This window comes from Pseudorca crassidens, chromosome 3 (genome assembly GCF_039906515.1).
Source record: "Pseudorca crassidens isolate mPseCra1 chromosome 3, mPseCra1.hap1, whole genome shotgun sequence".
Taxonomy (NCBI): domain Eukaryota; kingdom Metazoa; phylum Chordata; class Mammalia; order Artiodactyla; family Delphinidae; genus Pseudorca; species Pseudorca crassidens.
This window is the reverse complement of record NC_090298.1, coordinates 61,619,144-61,640,080: the sequence shown is the minus strand read 5'-3', so window position 1 is coordinate 61,640,080 and position 20,937 is coordinate 61,619,144. Positions and strand designations below refer to the sequence as shown.

Below are 20,937 nucleotides of genomic sequence, written 5' to 3'. Positions count from 1 at the left end.
ACTGTATCTTGAATGATACAGATGTATATGGGCTGCATTTTTTCTGCTCTTTCTTTTATTGAAATTGGCAAGAAGATATTTACTCATATCTCAGAATTTATATATATGATTTGCAAAAAAACCAAAACCAAGATGAGTTCACATCAAATAACCTGTCAAAATAGGAAGAAAACTAGAAGAAATAAATGAACAATAGAGTGGTACATTTTGTAGGTATTTGATTTTTCCCCCTTTATAACTGAGCAGTTGTTCACAGTGCTTCTATGTCTTTTTCTTAGTTCTGGAAGCCAATAAATCCCAAAATAACACCATTACAGTAAAACAAACTGCATAGCTCAAAGATGGATTTACTGGAATGATGTCAGATGATTGTTTCCATAGTATTGAGTGCTTACTCTGGGGCTTTCTTAGAGCTGAGTTGTCAAAAGGTTGTTATTTTGGCTTGAGGAAAAGCTTGAAAGGATATTCTAGGGGAAGAGTGCATGGCTTAACAATTGCTTTCTTCTGGGAGGGTTCTGGGGCAGCCGGAGGGCAAAGGAAAAACAACTCAAGGACAAGTTTAGAACAGTCTGTAGCCAAAAGTTGTCTCCAAGAGAAGAAACAGTTTAGCTGGTATGTCAAAGAAATAAGCAGTACTAAGGCTTAAACCAAAATTCGAATTTAAAAATCCTGGCTTTGTGTAATTATTCAGGCTTGGATTGCTGAATATTGCTGATAAAGGTAGCTACTTTGGATCTGTTTAGTAAATCCCAGTTTGAAAAGGAAAGCTTCTGAAGCAGAATTACCTTACCAGCTGATCACTAGCTTATGGCTAGTGATAATTAATAAATAAATAAATTCCCTTAATCTTCCCTGAAATCTGGAACCTCCCTCCATCACAGGTCTAGGTAACACAGATGTAGCTCAGTGCAGGGTTTATTGAAATAACTGTCTGTTTTTGTGCTTCTGCACTGAGCCAACTATCACCTATTTCAGAGAAATTGCTCCCTGCACCTTCTTTCTCTAGAAAGTATTTCATTATTAATAATATATGAAAGCAGCCAAATAGTTGTAAGCGTTTTTCAAAAATTAATTAATTAATTAATTTTTATTTTTGGCTGCATTGGGTCTTTGTTGCTACGCGTGGGCTTTCTCTAGTTGCGGCGTGCAGGCTTCTCATTGCGGTGGCTTCTCTTGTTGGGGAACATGGGCTCTAGGCACGCGGGATTCAGTAGTTGTGGCACGTAGGCTCAGTAGTTGTGGCTCACAGGCTCTAGAGCGCAGGCTCAGTAGTTGTGGTACACAGGCTTAGTTGCTCCGCGGCACGTGGGATGTTCCTGGACCAGGGATCGAACCTGTGTCCCCTACATTGGGAGGCAGATTCTTAACCACTGTGCCACCAGGGAAGTCCCAGTCATAGGCCTTTTTGAGGACTATGATTACAACATATGCAACCTTCCCCATCACCCACACCCTTCCCTTTCCCAAGCACCACACCAAAGATATTTGAATCAAATGACATTGCATATCTAAAGTATTTTAACTCCTGATTCCTTACTACAGTCTTAACACTACCATCAGTAAAACCTCCATTCTAATCTTTGTCTTACCTCATTCACATAGTCATCTTAATAACCCTCTTTTTTTCAAATGTAAATTACCTCCCAAGACACCAGACGTCTAGACATCATTTTCTGTGTGTGACATGTAGTTCATATGACCACTGTAACATAAAAGTGGGAAAACAAAGGGACCAATATGGTTGTAAGGCTTCTGCATTTTACTTAAAGTGGTAAAATACTGGCTCTGAGTAGACTATAAATGGTTAGCTATATGTATTAAAACCCCTGGAGCACACACACACACACACACAAACACACACAAAGAGATATAGCCCAAATGACAATTGATCAATTAAAATGAAATACTGAATATTCAAATAATCTAAAGGAAGACAGCAAAGGTAAGATGGGGAACAGAGGAACCAAAAATGAAGGGGACAAACAAAGAATAAATAATAAAGTGGTTGACCTGAATCTAACCATATGATAGTTACATTAAATGTAAATGGCTTAGGGGACTTCCCTGGTGGTCCAGTGGCTAAGACTCCGTGCTCCCAATGCAGGGGGCCTGGGTTTGATCCCTGGCTGGGGAATTAGATCCTACATGCTGCAACTAAGAGTTCCCATGCCACAACTAAAGATCCCGCATGCCACAACTGAAGATCCCACACCGACGATGAAGATCCCGTGTGCTGCAACTAATACCCGGTGCAGCCAAATAAATAAATAAATAAATGTTTTTAAAAAAATGTAAATGGTTTAAATACATCAGATAAAGACAGAGATAGAATGGTCAGCAAAAAAGTAAACGAACAAGACCAAACTATACGTTGTCTACAAGAAACTCACTTCAAATATAATTGTATAAGTAGGTTAAAGTAATAGGATGGAGAAAGATATACCATATGAACACTCATCAAAAGAAATAGGGAGTGACTGTACTAAGATAAGACAAAGTAGGCTTCATAGCACAGAAAATCACCAAGGATAAAGGGAGACATTACAGGCTGATAAAAGAGTTAATTCACCAAGAAGACATAACAGTCCTAAATGTGAATGCACCCAATAACAGAGCTTCAAAATATACAAGGGAAAAGTTGGCAGAACTGCAAGGAGAAAGAGATGTATCTGCAGTTATGGTAGGAGACGTCAACATTCCTCTCTTTGTAACAGAACTAATAGATTCAGTAAGGTTATAGTACCTTGAGCACACCCTTTGGACCAATTTAACCCCAAATGTATTTCTACCCTTTTTTCTTTCCTTTTCTCAAATCACTCCTGCCCTCCATTTTCTTTCAGCTCCTAGCTTTATATTAAATTCATCTGTGTTTTTCACTCGTTTTGTCTTTGTAGTTTTATATCAATTTCCAATTGGTTGCAAAAGCAAAAACGTGGATAATGAAAGTTTAGGGACTTCCCTGGTGGCTCAGTGGTTAAGAATCCGCCTGCCAATGCAGGGGACATGGGTTCGAGCCCTGGTCCGGAAAGATCCCACATGCCGCGAAGCAACTAAGCCTGTGCGCCACAACTACTGAGCCCTTATGCCGCAACTACTGCAGCCCACGTGCCTAGAGCCGGTGCTCTGCAACAAGAGAAGCCACCACAATGAGAAGCCCATGCATCACAACGAAGAGTAACCCCCGCGAAACCCCCACTCAACGCAATTAGAGAAAGCCTGCGCGCGGCAACGAAGATCCAACACAGCCAAATAAATAAATAAATAAATAACTTTATTAAAAAAAGAAAGAAAGAAAGAAAGTTTAAAGGGCACAGTGAGTGTCCAGCTGAAACAGTTTGCAACAGCCACTGGGAGCTGGTAGTTTCCGCTGAAGCTTCCCTTTCTCCTTTTGAATAATTCACAAAGTGTCCATACCGCATACTCGTATCATTTTGTAGCTGAGAGCTACATTATGGTCCAGAAAGACAAGGTGTCTTGAATGTTCTCCCCTACTATTCTCCCCTACTATTTTTCATTCCTATTAGAACAGTTAAAACATAGTTGCTTTGATTAATGTGGTATCCAAGCAAACTTCACCCACCACTTACAAAGCAGTTTCTGTAAAACTGATTTTTCTTTCCATCGTTACTTACGGAAATTAACTTTTATAAAGAAAGGAAAGCAAAATTCCACTGTGTGTAATAGTGCAAACAACTTAAATTATATATCAGTCTTTACTTGTAGGCACTACTTTTTAGTTAATATGAGTTAAACAATATTGCATTCCCAGTGTTTGTTCTCCAATGATCTGGCAAAGATGAATTCTCATTCTTTAAATAAAGAATTGAACACTAATAATGCCTTTTCTGTAATTTTATTGATTTTTGTCTTTGTTTTCCTTTACCTTTCTGCAGTTTTCTTACCTGAATTTTTTTTCTGCGCTAGAAGAAAAATATAGGCTGAATTAAGAGTCACTATTTTAAATATTGTTGTAAGTATTTTAAAAATATACAATATGCCCTTCAGAGTGATGAAAGTTCATGTGCATAGACTCTGCCTTGTTTGGAAATAATAACAATTATCATTATTAAGTACTTACTACATGTTAAGAATTGTATCTTTATTTACATTATTGCATTTTTTTTACATTATTGCATTTTATCGTACCTAAAGCCTTTCAGAAGAAAAATTAAAAGTTTATACCTTTTCCAAAGGTATATAGCTGGCATTAAACCTGATAGGCATAAATACACAGTTTACACAGAATATTTTAAATGTATTCATTGAAAGGATATTTTAATAATGCAAATTGCCAATAATAAATTTAACGTGTGAGGATTCCTTTCCTTTACTGTTTGTAATAGAAGATTAGTCCAATAATATTTATATCTCGTTTGCTTTGGAATCCTTTGCTAGTTCACTAAAAAAAAAAAATAAACTTGTTCCATAATATAATTTTAATAAAGAGCATCAATTCTGGATAATTTTTTTCTTTTCCCACATGAGTTAAGATAATAACAATAATTACCATTTATTGAGTATTTATGATGTGCCAGGCATTGTGCTAAGTCCTTCACATACATTGTCTTATATAAGTTTCACATCCACCACAACCCTATGTGGCAGATATTTTATCTCCACTTTACAGTTGAGGAAACTGAGTCTCAGAGAGAATTAGTAAATTGCTCAAGGTTTTCCAGTAAGAATGTGTCACTGAGGCCCCAGTTCCTGCTTTTAATCATTTCAGGAGCAGTCACTGTGTGACTAAATACCAAAACATTTGAGTAAAAAGTGGGAAAAAAATTAATCATTAATTACTGGTTACTTGGTGTCATATTAGACTTCCAGTTGTTTTACTGTATTTAACCAAGGTTATTATTGAATTCTGTTACTATGATTTCTTGTGTGGCTAAAAAGCCAAGGAGAATTGGTTAAGTTCTATCCACTCTAAAGCTTCCATATCACTTGGAAGCATATGACTCTTTGCTGGGGGTGGCGGGTGGGGGGCGGTTAGTTCTTTTGAAAAAAATTTTTTTGTGTAGTATAGTTGATTTACAATGTTGTGTTAGTTTCAGTACAGCAAAGTGAATCAGTTATACGTATACATATATCCACTGTTTCTTTTTTAGATTCTTTTCCCATATAGGCCATTACAGAGTATTGAATAGAGTTCCCTCTGCTATACAGCAGGTTCTTATTAGTTATCTGTTTGGAAGCATATAACTCTTATACTAAAAGAATTCTTAAAAATCGCAACTACATGGTTAAATGGCAATCACACCCACACAAGGGTGTGCAAAAAATATGCTAATAAGGGAACAGAAATAATTGTAGTAATAATTAAATAACAATACAGTAATTAAATATTAGGGTAGGGCTTCCCTGGTGGCGCAGTGGTTGAGAGTCCGCCTGCCAATGCAGGGGACACGGGTTCGTGCCCCGGGCCGGGAAGATCCCACATGCCGCGGAGCGGCTGGGCCCGTGAGCCATGGCCGCTGAGCCTGTGCGTCCGGAGCCTGTGCTCCACAACGGGAGAGACCACAACAGTGAGAGGCCCGCGTACCGCAAAAAAAAAAAAAAAAAAAAAAAAAAAAAAAAAAAAATATATATATATATATATATATATATATATTAGGGTAGTAATGTTAGAATTGAAGTTGTGGAAGTTGAAATTCCTCTCCTCAATTAAGAAGTAATATCTTTATATTACCTTAAAATACTAGGGGAAAAGCCATTTCACAGACTCCCTTCCTATTAGCAGACTATTCTGCAGAATTCTAGTAAGTTTTCATAGCTTTGATAGCTTTTGATAGTTTTCATAGTTTTGATAGCTTAATTTTTTCTTTTTACTTTAGGTTTGTAACACAAGAAGAATTCTCTAGGCCTTAAGTAGTTTACTGTAATGGACAAGAAATTCTGTTAGAAGATAATTTCAAAAAGAAGTAAATTAAAAAAAAAAGAAGTAAATAATTTAAATTAAAAAACCTGTATGAATGGATCTTTGTGACCCAGTATTTAGAATATTCTTTTAGTAATCTAGAAACTGTAATATGTTGTCCAAAAACCTTATCTTTTTTTTGTGCTTCTAATTAATATCAAAAAAGAATATATAATGACAATTGAAAATATTTCACACCTAAGAAAAATATCTTACTGAAAGGAATAATGTGTCCGAGATATGATACAAATAAAATAGTCATAAATATTTTGGTGAGAGTTTCAAATAGAACAGTCAGAGAGCTCATGATAAACACATAAAAAGATTTTATCTATAGCGTGTAATCCAAAAACACCTTCCAGGTCTCTCCTGATTGACCCTGAATAAAAGTCGTACTTCAGGTGACAAAAAAAAGGTCCATTAATGTTGCTCATGCATTTCAACATAAAAATGGAATGGAGTCATTGACTACAGGTAGAAATGTGCAAAACTACTCAAGATATATCTGCTGCCTTGAGGCTACACATTCATGCCACTTTTGTCTGCCAGCTTGATTTTTGACTTGGGCACTCATGGGTAAAAGGTATGTGATCTGAAAAAATAGTGTGTCTTTTAAAAGTCAGTGTCATGTAATGTCATTTCTTTTGGCAAAATTTATGTTACACGGTATTAGACCATAGGCTGAGCTAATGTAACATGATGCATTAAAAACTGCACATCGTGATTGCAGTATGTGTCAGAGCAATGGATTGTTATATCAGATACCTGTTCAGCTGTAAATAGGGCCCTCTGTAAGTCACTGACAAAAGGATAATATTCTCTCGATGCCTGTGTAGAACTCCTGTTGTCTAAAACATGCAGCCTTCCGACCTCCATACTCTGTGACCTGTGGCCATTTAAGTTGCATGTTTAATACATGCATACAATGATAATACAGCACATTATGAAAGCCACAATTGGAGAGATTTTTGTTTTCATAGGCATCTTTCTTCCAAAGATCCAATGGCTATATCTTCCCCCGCTCCCAAACAAAGACATACACATGGAGTTCTAATGGATTTTGTATTAGTTAGAAATTCCTTTGGGCCGCAAGTAACAGAAATCTCATAAACAGTAGTTAAATATGTAAGGATTTGTTTTTCTCACATAAGATGACTAGGGACAGCCACTGGCTTTTGCTCAGCAGCTCAATGATGTCATGACTGGTATCTCTGAAATATTTGTCTTTTCCTCGTGATTGAAAGGTGGATGTTTTAAGTCCAGTTCTTCCATCTACTTTCATTGAAGAAGTGGGAAAGGGGCAGTTGCCTATATTTGTTCCTTTTATCAAGAAATCCAAAGCATTTCCATCAACCACCTACCTGTTTCCAGTTATATCTAACTCACCACCTCTAGCTGCAAGGAAGGTTGAGAGAATAAGCCCTACAGTGGAAACAGGTAAGAAGAAGAGTTTGGGGAATGAGTGTTTAGTAAGCCAGTTAATAGTATCTACCATAGATGCCCTTAACAATTTATAAATAGAGCAGAAAACATAGTATGGGGAAGGCTTTAAATAGTGATCAATTCACATGGTAAAAAATTTAATATTGACTTCTACTTACACCATACATAAATTCTAGTGGAATGGGGATCTAAATGTGACAGGTAAAAAAATAAGTCTTCTGGGCTTCCCTGGTGGTGCAGTGGTTGGGGGTCCGCCTGCCGATACAGGGGACGTGGGTTCGTGCCCTGGTCCGGGGTGATCGCGTGTGCCGCGGAGCAGCTGGGCCCGTGCGCCGTGGCCGCTGGGCCTGTGCCTCCAGAGCCTGTGCTCCGCGGCGGGAGGGGCCACAGCGGTGAGAGGCCCGCGTACGGCAAAAAAAAAAAAAAAAAAAAAAAAAAAAGTCTTCTATAATAAAACATAGGATACTATCTTCATGATGTATGTAGACAAAGATTTCTTAAATATAATACAAAAAGCACTCACCATAAAGGGAAGAATGTAGTCACTGGACTACTAAAATCTAAATCTAAAATCAAGAACTTCTGTTCATCTAACATACCATTCAGAGAGTGAAAAGGGAAGCCACAGAGTTATGTTGTTTACAGTTTCTGACTGTTGTAAATAGTCCTCCCTTAACATTCTTGTCCATGTCTTTTCGGAAACATAAGCATTTGTACTTGGAGAAGAATTTGTGGATTATAGGGTGTGCGTATGTTTACCTTTAGTAGACTCTGTTGAAACCTGACCTTTCTCCACGGCTTCCTAAGAAGAGTTATGCATTCGGTCATAGAAGTGGTATGACTAATGCCCCGGCTGACCTTTATGGGTTGGTAGAAACACTGTTCGGGAGAGAAAAGAAGGCTGGGCCACAGGAGGTGACATCAGTCCACAGTGGGTGTTTTAGTTTCCTCTTGCTGCTGTAACAAATCACCATAAACTTAGTGACTTACAGCAATACTCCTAATGAATGCCCTAAATTCCAGACACTCTTCTCTGCATCATGTGAAGTTGCAACCCTTGTTCTTTATGGAATTTGGGATCAAGTTCCACTACTAGTAAGTTCTTTTTTTGCGTGATGATCCACTCATATGAAAAGTCCATAGCAATCAAATAGTAGGCATAGCTTCAGGTTCAATGGAATTCTTGCTATTGCCTATCATAGAAGCATTCTCCATGGAACTAGGGCCTCTAATCTAACAGAGCCTAAGGTGGCATGGATTACTGTAAGAACAGATTCCACAAGTGGATTACTGGATGTGATGGTGAAAGGTCCCTATCCTATTTCCATCCTTTGGTTTCTTGGTTCCATTCCATGTATTCTATGTATTGAGAGACAATATGTCAGCTATTAGTTCAGTACATATATCGTATCCTGGAGAATGGTGCCCCAATCCCAAGTGTACTATCCCTGAATTGTCACTTTAGCTGAGTCTTTAACAGGCCATTCTATTTTCTATTAAGCTGGTTGCTTCTAGGTGATGGGGCATATGATAAGACCAGTGGATTCTGTGGTCTCATTGTTACATTTCCTTTGATCTTAGGCAATGTTGAGTCATGAATTTACCATGTCATTAAACAAATCCATATCTGGAATAGATGTCAATTCTGATAAGGATAAATCATTGCCTGTGTCATTTTAGACCCTTCAAGAAGCAGATGCCAAGATAGGAATTAGACACACAAGAATTTATTGGAGGAAACATCTGTGAAGAATGTGGTGGGAGAGAGCAGAAGTGGCAGGGAGAACCTTCAGACTGCAAAGCAGGTGGTCTGACACCTGTAATAAGAAAGAGGAAGGAAAGATTGGGTAGAAAAAGCTTCAGACTGCAATGCAGTTCTTATAAAATCTTGACCAGGTTGATAGGGAGTTCCCAAGTAAAGGTTTCCCATAGAGGAATCATCTGGCTTTAGTACCACTACTAGCTCAATAATTAGCTGGGATGGAAGTATGGACTTGGGGTAAATATGTGAATCCAAAGTTGTGGAACTTTAAGGCTGACAGTCAACTATGCTCCCCACAGAAGTTTCTCTTGAAGGTAGACCTGAGTGGTATAAACCGATGGCTGCTACACTGTACTTTCCAGGGTGGAAGGGGTCCACCAGATAATCAAGCTGCCACCAGATAATCTTCTCTTGGAATGGTGCCATATCAAGAGGTCAAAATTGGTCTTTACTGCCGGCAGGTTAGCTATTCAGCAGTAGTAGCTAGATCAGCCTTGATGAAAAGGAGCCCATGCATAACCTTTGTACTAGTTATCTATGGATGCATAATGAATTAATTACCTCAAAGTTAGTGGCTTAAAACAACATTTATTAGGGCTATGGGGCCTAGTGTGCAGTTGCTCTGATGTTGTAATTTCATTTCATAAAACAAGATGGCCAGCTGGAGAAGACACCCTGGAGAGATTACTTAAACAAAGAAGTACTGTTGATAAAAACATGGCCGGTCTCTTGCTTTCATCAAAATTAGAAATCTATCTCAGTCCCATATTTGACTTTTATTTAACTCAGCAAATACTGTGCATCTACTTGCCATTAGGCATGAAGCTTCCTGCTGGGGAGACTAAGATGAATGTGATGTGGTCTCTAATCTTGAGGAGCTTGGAGTCAATTGGAAGAGAATGACATGAAGGGATGGTGAGACTAAATTTATAGCTCTGTAAGTGTGTGGGGAAAACAACGTGTATTTGTAAGGGAATCTGCAGCATTCTTTAATAAAATATTACCTCAACCATCTAAGATTATTAGCAATGGAGAATTGCCACTCACAGATGAGATGGCTAGACTTTCCTCTCATTCTACTAGATTCACCCAGTCCTGAGGATCTCTCAGATCTCTTTAACCCTCAATCTCGAATGTTAATAAACTTATCCCTTAGAGAGTCCCCTACAGAGTCATTCCTATAGGTCACCTGAGGCCAGGCTGGAATACTTAAACAGAACTCAATTACGGTTTATGGATAACAGGACAGAAGAGTGTCAAACAGTGAGAAATGCAGCTTACATAGTTTCTATTCCAAATACCCTAGGGCATCTCCCTGCCTAGATGTTGCAGGCCTCCTATGGTTAGCCCTCCTCTCCCATACTAACAAAAATGACTTCTTGTTGGTTTACCTCCTCAAAGTCCAGACCCAAAGGAGCAAGGCGCAGAGAAAAATGGTATGTGTGTGTGTGAGGCGGGGGGTGATAAGATATTTCAGATTATCTTAGCAGCTCTTTTGCTGAAATGAGAAGGCTCCATGACATATTGTTAAGTGGAAAAAAAGAGTTTTAAAGCAGCATTTATTCATTCAAGAAATATTTATTGAGTACTGACTATATGCCAGGCATTGCTACATGCTGGGATACAGTGGTATCCCTTATTAAGCCCCATACAAAGTGTTTGTTAAATAAATAAGTCAGGGCTTCCCTGGTGGCGCAGTGGTTGAGAGTCCGCCTGCCCATGCAGGGGACACGGGGTCGTGCCCCGGTTCGGGAAGATCCCACGTGCCTCGGAGTGGCTGGGCCCGTGAGCCGTGGCCGCTGAGCCTGCGCGTCCGGAGCCTGTGCTCCGCAGCGGGAGAGGCCACAACAGTGAGAGGCCCGCGTACCAAAAGAAAAAAATAAAAATAAAAAATAATAAATAAATAAATAAATAAGTCATCTGGGAGGTTCTAAATAGGAAACTAAGAATACGGTAGGATAGACATTCGTATAAATATCGAAATATACAGGTCTTTTGGCTGGTATGTTACATTTATGTATTACTGGTTCACACATAGAAATCATTAAAACAAAGAGAAAAAAAGCAAATGGGTGGAGGTAGAGTTGGGGGTTTGGGGAGATATTAGGTATTTACATCAAAAAACCTAGGCTGAGGGAAATCCTGCAAATCAGTGCAAAACTAAGCTCTAAGGTTCTGGAAACCAAGGCAAAAAGGAAAGCATGAAGAGTTACAAGGCTTTTGTTGCCTGACTAAAGGAAGATCCTTGACAATAGCAAGAGCCCTATCAGCACAATCTTTTGGTGTGTGGGTTTCACTCCTGTTTTTTCTTTGCCTTAAGAGGTTGCCCAGTAACTTTATATTAATGATCTACTGGATTCCTGTTTGTAGCATTTTGCTGTGTTGAGTCTGTTGGTTTTTCTGTTTTGTTTTGTTTTGACCTCCCCCGCCCCGCCACCCCCCAGTATTTCATAGGTCTGCTGTGTCACCTGAAGTTTATTTCAGTGTGCCAACCAGTCAGATGACAGTATTTACTGAATTTAACACCTGCTGTGTACAGAACACAGGTGGACGTTAGGAGAGGAAGATTTATAGAAGACAAGATTCTTGCCTCTAAAGATGTTTATAACCCAATGAAGAGAGTGAGCACACCCTCGTGAAGGACTCAAACAATAGTTTTTAAAAGAAATATACCAAAAATAGGGCTTCCCTAGTGGCTCAGTGGTTAAGAATCCGCCTGCCAGTGCAGGGGACACGGGTTTGATCCCTGGTCTAGGAAGATCCCACATGCCGCGGAGCAGCTAAGCCCGTGCACCACAACTACTGAGCCTGCGTGCCACAACTTCTAAAGCCCACGCGCCCTAGAGCCCGTGCTCCTCAACAAGAGAAGCCAACGCAATGAGAAGCCCGCGAGAGCAGCCCCTGCTCGCTGCAACTAGAGAAAGCCCGCATGCAGCAACGAAGATCCAACACAGCCAATAACTATATAAATTTGTTTTTTTAAAAAAGAAATATACCAAAAATAAAAATTAATTTTGGGTGATTCCAAAGTATCCAGGGAGCATTAAATGGGCAGGGGTCAGTCGTGGTAGACTTTCTCCAGGAGGTGGGTTTTGATCTTGGATTTATACTAAGGTTCCTGAACTGTCAGGGTCTTGAACTGTCCAGAGCTAGTCACAAAAGCCAGAAGGAGTGAATCAAGTGTAGGGAAGGGTAAAGAGAGGCCTTTAAGAATGATACCAAGAAACTATAAAAGGAAGGAGGCTCTGCCCTGCGTTCCTTGGGGGACTCCGCCGGGAAGAGGTTGCCAGGGCTCACTGGAGGTTTGTTTCATTTTATGCAATAGACACATTTTTTGAAAATATAAAATAGTCAAAAGCTGTTGAGTATTATGTCAGGCATTGAGCTTTAACCTTCATATCTACTCTGTAAAGTGGACATTATTTCTATTTTGCATACAAGGCAAAAACCTCAGCAGCGAGGTTAAGTGTCCTATGTGCCTAGTGTCAGTTAGCTATTAAAGGGTAAAACCCCTTTAATACCAAAGGTCAGTGGGTTTGTTTGACCACGAAGCCCAAGCTTTTTTATGCCACACAATTTTTGTAAGTTGGATATTTAAGATTTACTAGAGGTAATGATTTTTGGATAAGTCCTATAGTCGTTTTTTTTGTTAGGTGCATTTATCCACAAACATTGTCTGCAGAGGTCTGAGGTGTAGGGTAAGGAGTTTCTTAACTGCGTGCATGACGGTAGTTTATTTCTTTAAACCTGCATCATTTTACCCCATTTGACATAAGATAATGACACCGAAAATATCTTCAATTTTTAGGTCACTCCGTCCTTTCAGCGGATAATCTCGCAAAGCAATGTCATGGCCAAACCAGTCTATCCGGGGAGACACAAGTCTCCGCAAACGCCCGGGCTGTGGAGACCGGGAAAAGTGTAACTTGTATTCACACTAAGAGGAGGGCTGTTCAACAATAAAAAGGAGGGCTACTTGAGATAGACAAGCCAGGTTCTGCGAGCGGGAAGCTCGGTGGAGGTGGGTGAGTGGTAACCCGCCCTTGGCTCGCGACCCTAGACCCACGCCCAGCGGGTGTGGCGGCAGCGCCAGCATGGCTCCCGCGCCGCGCCGGAGTGTGCGCATGCGCGCCGGCCAGCGCCGGCTACGCCTACAGACCCGCTTCCTTCGCTTAGTCTCCCTCAACGGTTACCCGGCTCTCCGCCACTCATTCCCGCGGCGCTCGAGGGACCATGGCCGATACTCGCGTGAGGCAGATCAAGATCAAAACCGGCGTGGTGAAGCGGTAAGGAGCCACGAGCGGCGCAGCTGCCGCCGCCTCCTCTTCCTCGCCCCTTGGCGGCCCGAGAGGCCGGGCGGAGCGCAGGCCCGAGCTGGGCCCCGGACTCCAGGCCTCAACTGGGGCGCCGCGGCCGGTGGCGACGAGGCGGGAACGGAGGGGGCGCGCAGGTGCCCAAGTCACCGGACCGGGGCACTCCCCTCCCCGCGCCTGCCCCTTCCAAAACCCAGCCGCGGAGCGGTGAAGGTCGCGGCGGCCCCACCCCTCCGGCGCCCGCAGTCGGGGAGGCAGAGGGGCGGCGGCCCGGCTCTCGAGGGCGGGGCGGGCTGGGGTCGTATCTCCGAGTGCGCCGCCCGGGTCTCCCTGCGGAACCTGGCTGGTGGGGGGCGCTTCCGGTCCATTACCTGCGCTCACGTGGACGCGCGAGCCCGTTGTGAAGTTTAGGGGGTCGCTGCGAGCCCGGCCCTCATTAGAAATGGGACCTTGCGGGCGCCCTGTCATCTAACATGGCAGGCGGGACTCGCAGTCCGAAGAACTGCGGTGTGAACTTCCAGCACACTCGACAAACTTCTGTGGCCTCACTCCCCGGCTAGCTTCCCCGAGGCTCGCCCCGGAGCTTGTGGGGTGCTGTTCAAGTAACTATCCTGTGTAGGCCAGTCCTGTAATTCGCCGTCGTTCTCACTGCTGTGAGACACTGGAGTGCTTATTAGGCCTTTATTGTTCAGACCCCAAAAGATGAAACTTTTGATGAGGCATTCCAAGAGAAAAGATGAACAGCTTTCTGAAGAAGCAGGTTATTTGGCAGTAAACATGTCTAATCCTAGCTCTCTGGCTTCTTCCTCTGCCCACCTTTCCTCCCTGTGTTGATATTTTCACCAGAGGAAGGACAAGGCAAAGGGGAGAATAAATTCACTTTTTAAGATATTGCCTCCGCGGCTTAGCACAGCATTGCACTGTGCTTTCCAGAAGCTGTCATTATTGTTAAGGCGGTAAGGAGATAGGATGAGTAGTAGTGAAATGTACAGCCTTTTCTGAAGTGAGACTGCTTGGATTCCAGTCCTGATTCTGCCATATATTATGTATTTTTGAATATATTACATTGCACCGTGCCTCAGTTTCCTGGTTTGTAAAATGGAGTAAGTACCCGCCTCGTGCAGTTGTTCCAAAAAATGCCTGCTCTTCTGTTTAACAGTATGTGGTAAGTACTAGTAAATGTTAACTAATACTATGGTTTGTATTCCCATTTTACAGATGAGAAACTGAGGTTTAATGAAGTTAAAATAGGAAAAGTAAACTTGTCCGGGGTCACTGTGCTAGTTAGTGGCAGAGCAGGGAAAAGCACTAGGGTTTCTGATCTACAACCTTTTGTTTTAAGCTACAGTGCCCCCCAGAAGAGTATTTTTTAAAACGTGTGGTAATAGAAGGGGAGTTGAGATGTGTAACTGAAAATATAATTTGCCCTATTACCCCCAAGTTCTGCTTTCACTTTTGTTAGACTTACTTTGGTTATGTCATTTTCATAAATCTATTTGGCAGAAGTACCAGGGTATAATGAAGACTGCTTTAGAGGGAAAGTCATGAGAAATGACTTTTTTATTGAGTATAGTTGATTTACAATATTAGTTTCAGGTGTATAACAGTGATTCAAAATTTTTATTATTCTCCATTAAGTTATAAAATATTGGCTATATTCCCTGTACTGTACAATATATTCTTGTAGATTATTTATTTTATATGTAGTAGTTTGTACTTCTTAACCCCCTACCCCTATTCTACCCCATTCCCTTCCCTCTCCCCACTGGTAACTACTAGTTTGCTCTCTATATCTGTAAGTCAGTTTCTGATCTGTTATATTCATTTGTGTGTTTTATTTTTTAGATTCCACATATTAGTGATAACATATAGTGTTTGTCTTTCCCTGTGTGACTTACTTCACTAAGCATAATACCCTGTAGGTCCATCCATGTTGTTGCAAATGGCAGAATTCCATTCTTTTTTATGGCTGAGTAGTATTCTGTCATGTGTATATGTGTGTGTGTGTGTGTGTGTGTGTACGTATATCACATCTTCTCTATCCATTCATCAGTTGACTGACGCTTAGGTTGCTTCCATAGCTTTGCTACTGTAAATAATGCTGCTGTGAACATGGGGGTGCATGTATCTTTTCGAAATAGTGTTTTCATTTTCTTCAGATAAATACCTAGGAGTGGAATTGCCGGATCATATGGTGGTTCTATTTTTAGTTTTTTGAGGAACCTCGATGCTGTTTCCCATAGTGGCTGCACCAATTTACATTCCCACCAACAGTGTACAGGGGTTCCCTTTTCTCCACATCCTCACCAGCATTTGTTATTTGTGGGAAGACACACTCATTTAGATAATAATTTAAGTTTTCAGGCTTTCAAAAATTTTTAAGTACTTATGGAAACTGCTTGGAAATAAAGTTTTGTTTTCATTTTATTTCAATAATAGAGCATTATCACACTAATTTTGATTCTTCATACATAAGTAAATTTATCATTTTTATGAAATCCCCTCATAATTTACTTCATAATATCTCAAATTGCTTATAAATTAATGGAAATGCCTACCGTACATTTTTTTCATGGCTTTTCTGTTGACATTTTGGTGTAGAGCTTTCCCATATATACTGAAATGAGATATGGTTTTTAAAAAACCTAAAATTTCTATTTTAGCTGCTTATTACTCATATTTTGCCTTGGTAGATAACTCTCTAAATCCATAAATATTGTTCCCTATTCTCCTGTTACATTCTCTTGAAAATTATTTTACTCTGACTCCTTCCATCTTCTGCCTTAGTATCCTGTTTTTTTTAAAATTCTACATTATACTTCAGCAAAGGAAAAAAATAGATGAGGCAGATGTGGCAACACGTTAATAATTGTTGGGGATGAATGGTCATGGGTCTTCATTATATTCTTATCTATATATATTAAACATTTTTTATAATAAAAAGGTATGCATTTTTTCTCCTCCAAATTTAGTTTCAAAGACTTCTCAGTTAGTTTCATGATTCAGACATGTTCTTGGTTTTGTGAACGGCATTCTGTGCATTGGTTTCTTAAAGCAGTGGTCTAAAATTCAGTTTGTGTTCTCAGCACCTTTTTTCTAGTCAAGATGTTCATTTCCCATCACCTCATTTATCTTCAGAAGTAACAACTTCTATTTGGAAAAAGAGATTTAAAGTCATTCAAGCCCAGAATTCCTTCAGTTTTCTTTCCAGGAGTTCAGAACCATTTAGAAATATATTCTAGGTGTTAGTCCTAGAGTTCAGTTTGGGTAGGCTGTGTGCTTGGGAGGGTAGATTCTTAGAGTTTAGCGTCTAATCAAATCTGCTAAAATACTTCAGGTGATCTGAAAGTTCCCTGTAGTGGGTTTTAGAAAGAAATGTGGACAGGCAGATGGAATATTACTGGAGTATGGAAACAGGCAATAAATAAAAGGTGGTATTTGGCAACTGAGAGATCAAACAATGAGTGGAAGATGCGCATTTCAGCATGTTGGCAAAATGGTGATTTTAGACCCTAAGGAAATAGGCAGAAGCCTCACAGTGCTCTAGTCCTAGAGAAACTTTGTTATTTCACATGGGAACAAAGGCAAAGGATCTGATTTCCTGAAATAGATTTCAAGAGAGAGGTTAGACCCCTAGAAACAGGAGAGTCCAGTTACTAGGAATGGCTTGTAAGGTGAGAGTTAGACAGCAATGAGTCTGACTTGGTACTGAGTTCCTGACTCGTAGGACTTGTCAAATATCTCCTCCCCTGCAATGGGATTGTTTTTCTAGGGCTAATTCTGGCTGTGAATTAGAGATATGTGTGCACTAGGGGCTGGGTAATATACAAGTTTCTTCAAGCAGCAGCCTGTGTTCACATGTGACTCCTTGTTAATGGGTATTAGTTGGTAGGTTTGGGTCTTGCAGGCTGTTTTTAAAGATTTGATGTTTGACAAATATTTAACAAATGAGACTGAATATCCTTTACCAAATTACACCAACATCACTGGAATATTTTTCTTTATCTTCTTATCTTCCCTTGAGACTGGGAGTGACATCAGTGACGAAACTGTCTTGTTCACTGCTGTCTTCAGTGCCTGGCATGGAATAGCCACCTGACCTAAGTTTACTGAGATTAATTGAATGATCAATGCCAGACAGTATTAAGCAAGGTCAGATTTACTCGAGTTTTCTATTGAAATAATCACAGCCTCCTTTTTGTTCATCCTTGATAATTTAAGGGCTTATATTAGGAGTTTGGGATTAACATATACACACTACTATATATAAAATAGATAAACACAAGAGCCTACTGTATAGCACAGGGAGCTATAGTCAATATCTTGTAATCACATATAATGGAAAAGAATCTGAAAAAGAACATATATATGTATATGTATATCTGAATCACTTTGCTGTGCACCTGAAACTAACACAACACTATAAGTCAACTATACTTCAATGTAAATAAATAAATTAATAAAGTGTGTATGTGTGTGTGAAAAAATAAAAATAAAAATAAAGATTTGAATCCATGTTCCCGATTGCTAGACCTACTTATATGTGACTGGGCACAGCTAATCTGGCAGCCCTAGCAAGGAGTTACCAGATATGACTCCAAATTTCTTCTTCTCCAGTGCAGAACTGTAAATCTCCCCCACCTCCCGCCCCCCAATGTCTCGCTGACATTAGTTGTCTGGGTTTACCTGGGACAGAAGGGTTTCCAGGATATGGAACCTACAGTGCTAAAGTTGGGAAAGTCCCAAGCAAACCAGGGTGATTCGTATTAGTACTTACGTAAGTAGCTAACATAGCACTGTTTTGTGTGTGCTGTGATTATTTGGAGACTATTTGTTGATAGTACAACTGTGAATTGAATGTTGTACTTTACTTAGAACTTAAATGCATCCTGTAAATATGAAGTTTCGACAGAGAAGCTTTTTTTCCTGTATTAAATTATTGGTGATTTAGAAAATACTTTTCTCTAAAGTAGAAGATACAGCATTGATTTTTTTTCTTCTAATTTTATTGAGATATAATTGACATACAGCAACTGTATAAGTTTAAGGTATACAACATAATGATTTGACTTATATACATCATGAAATTATTACCACAATAGGTTTAGTGAACATTTATCATCTCATATAGATACAAAATTAAAGAAATAGAAAAAAATTTTTTCCTTGTGATCTGAACTCAGAATTTACTCTTACAACTTTCATGGTAACATATAGTGTTAATTATATTTATCATGTTGTTCATTACATACCTAGTAGTACTTATTTACCTTATAACTGGAAGTTTGTACCTTTTTGACTATTTTTATCCAATTCCCCTTCTCCCCCACTCCCCACCTTTGGTAACCACAAATCTGATCTTTTTTCCTATGAGTTTTTTTTGTTTTTGAAGTATAATTGACCTACAACGCTGTGGTAGTTCCTGATATACAACATAGTAATTTGACATTTCTGTATTTCAAAATGAACACCATGATAAGTCTAGTTACCATCTGTCACCATACAAAGATGTTACATAATTATTGACTGTATTCACACTGTACCTTTCATACCTGTGACTCATTTATTTTGTAACTGGAAGTTTGTACCTCTTAATCTCCCTCACCTATTTCTCTCTTCTCCCCCACATGCCTCCCCTTTGGCAACCACCTGTTTGTTCTCTCTATGATTCTGTTTCTGTCTAGTTATGTTTGTTCATTTGTTTTTTAGATCCCACATATAAGTAAAATCACATAGTATTTGTTTTTCTCTGTCTGATTTATTTCACTTAGGATAATGCCCTCTAAGTCCATCCATGTTGTCACAAATGACAAGATTTCATTCTTCTTTATGGCTAATATTCCATTGTGTGTGTATGTATAAGTAATTATAAATATATATATCAATCACATTTTCTTTATTCATCTGTTCATGGGCACTTAGGTTTCTTCCCTATCTTGGCTGTTGTAAGTGCTGCAGAGAACATCGGAGTGCATATATCTTTTTGAATTAGTATTTTAGTTTTCTTCGGGTAAATACTCAAGAGTGGAATTGCTGGATTGTATAGTAGCTTTATTTTTAATTTTTTGAGGAATCTCCATACTGTTTCCTATAGTGGCTGCACCAATTTACATTCCCACCAGCAGTACACAAGGGTTCCTTTTTCTCCACATCCTCACCAACATTTGTTATTTGTTTTCTTTTTTAAAATTTATTTATATTTATTATTTTTGGCTGTGTTGGATCTTCGTTGCTATGCGCAGGCTTTCTCTAGTTGCGGTGAGCGGGGGCTACTCTTCGTTGCGGCGCGCGGGCTCCTCTTGTTGCGGAGCACAGGCTCTAGAGCATGCCGGCTTCAGTAGATGCGGCGCGTGGGCTCAGTAGTTGTGGCTCGTGGGCTCTAGAGCGCAGGCTCAGTAGTTGTGGCGCATGGGCTTAGTTGCTTTGCGGCACATGGGATCTTCCCGGAGCAGATTCTTAACCACTGTGCCACCAGGGAAGCCCTGTTATTTGTTTTCTTTTTGCTACTAGCCATTCTGACAGGTGTGAGGTGATAGCTCATTGTAGATTTAATTTGCATTTCCCTGATGATGAGTGATGTTGAGCATCTTTTCCTGTGCCTGTTGGCGATATGTATATCTTCTTTGGAAAAATGTCTATTCAGGTACTCTGCCTGTTTTTTAATCAGGTTGTTTGTGTTTTTGATCTTGAGTTATGAGAGTTTTTTGTGTATTTTGGATATTAACTCCTTATCAGATATATGTTTGCAAATACCTTCTGTTGAGTAGGTGACCTTTTCATTTTGTTGATAGTTTTGCTTTGTTGTGCAAAAGGTGTTTACTTTGATTAGTTCCATTTGTTTGTTTTTGTTTCCCTTGCCCAAGGTGACAAATCCAAAAAGATCTTGCTAAGACTGACGTCAAAGAGCGTAGTGCTTATTTTTTCTTCTAGAAGTTTTATGGTTTCAGGTATTACTTTCAAGTCTTTAATCCATAGTGAGTTCATTTTTGTATATGGTATGAGAAAGTAGCAGCTGTCCAGTTTTCTCAATACCATTTTTTGAAGATACTGTCTTTCCCCCATTTTTCACTAAAGCAGAAGAAAAAAATAGCCTTGATGTTTTAAATGCTGATATGTTATTTCAGCTAAATGACATATGTCGACCATAAGTTTCCAAGTATGATTTCTGTTTATAAAATAAGGGTTTTTCTCTTCTTAAGCTGTATTTATGGTAAATTCAAGAAATTCTTCTGCAAGAACAAAATGTTTTCATTCATTTAACATAAAAGGTTATTTAATAACTTTAAAGCCAACTTATTTTCAATAAAGCCTGCTAAAAATGTCCACTGGTGAATGAATTAATTCATTAAAATGCTTTCTGAAATATATCTTTTTATAACCATTTTAGATTGGTAATGGCTTAAAATCCAATGTGAACAAAGAATGTTAGGGCATTGGAAATAGCACTGACATTGGCCCATAGTTTTCCTCTGATTAAATGAAAGTGACACCAGTAGATTAGA

At 39.5% G+C, this 20,937-nt stretch overlaps 1 protein-coding gene across 2 annotated transcripts in view; it reads left to right on the top strand.

Annotated features, from left to right (window-relative positions):
* The first annotated feature begins 13,201 nt into the window (after positions 1-13,201).
* TBCA (tubulin folding cofactor A) overlaps positions 13,202-20,937 on the top strand; it is a 102,151-nt gene continuing 94,415 nt past the window's right edge. Inside the window, exon 1 of one of the 2 annotated variants that reach the window (XM_067731059.1) lies at positions 13,202-13,408. In XM_067731059.1, coding sequence (XP_067587160.1) covers positions 13,217-13,408 — 192 coding nt within the window. In that variant the 5' untranslated portion in view covers positions 13,202-13,216. The remainder of the gene's footprint in view (positions 13,409-20,937) is intronic. The other variant, XM_067731060.1, reaches the window with a different exon arrangement.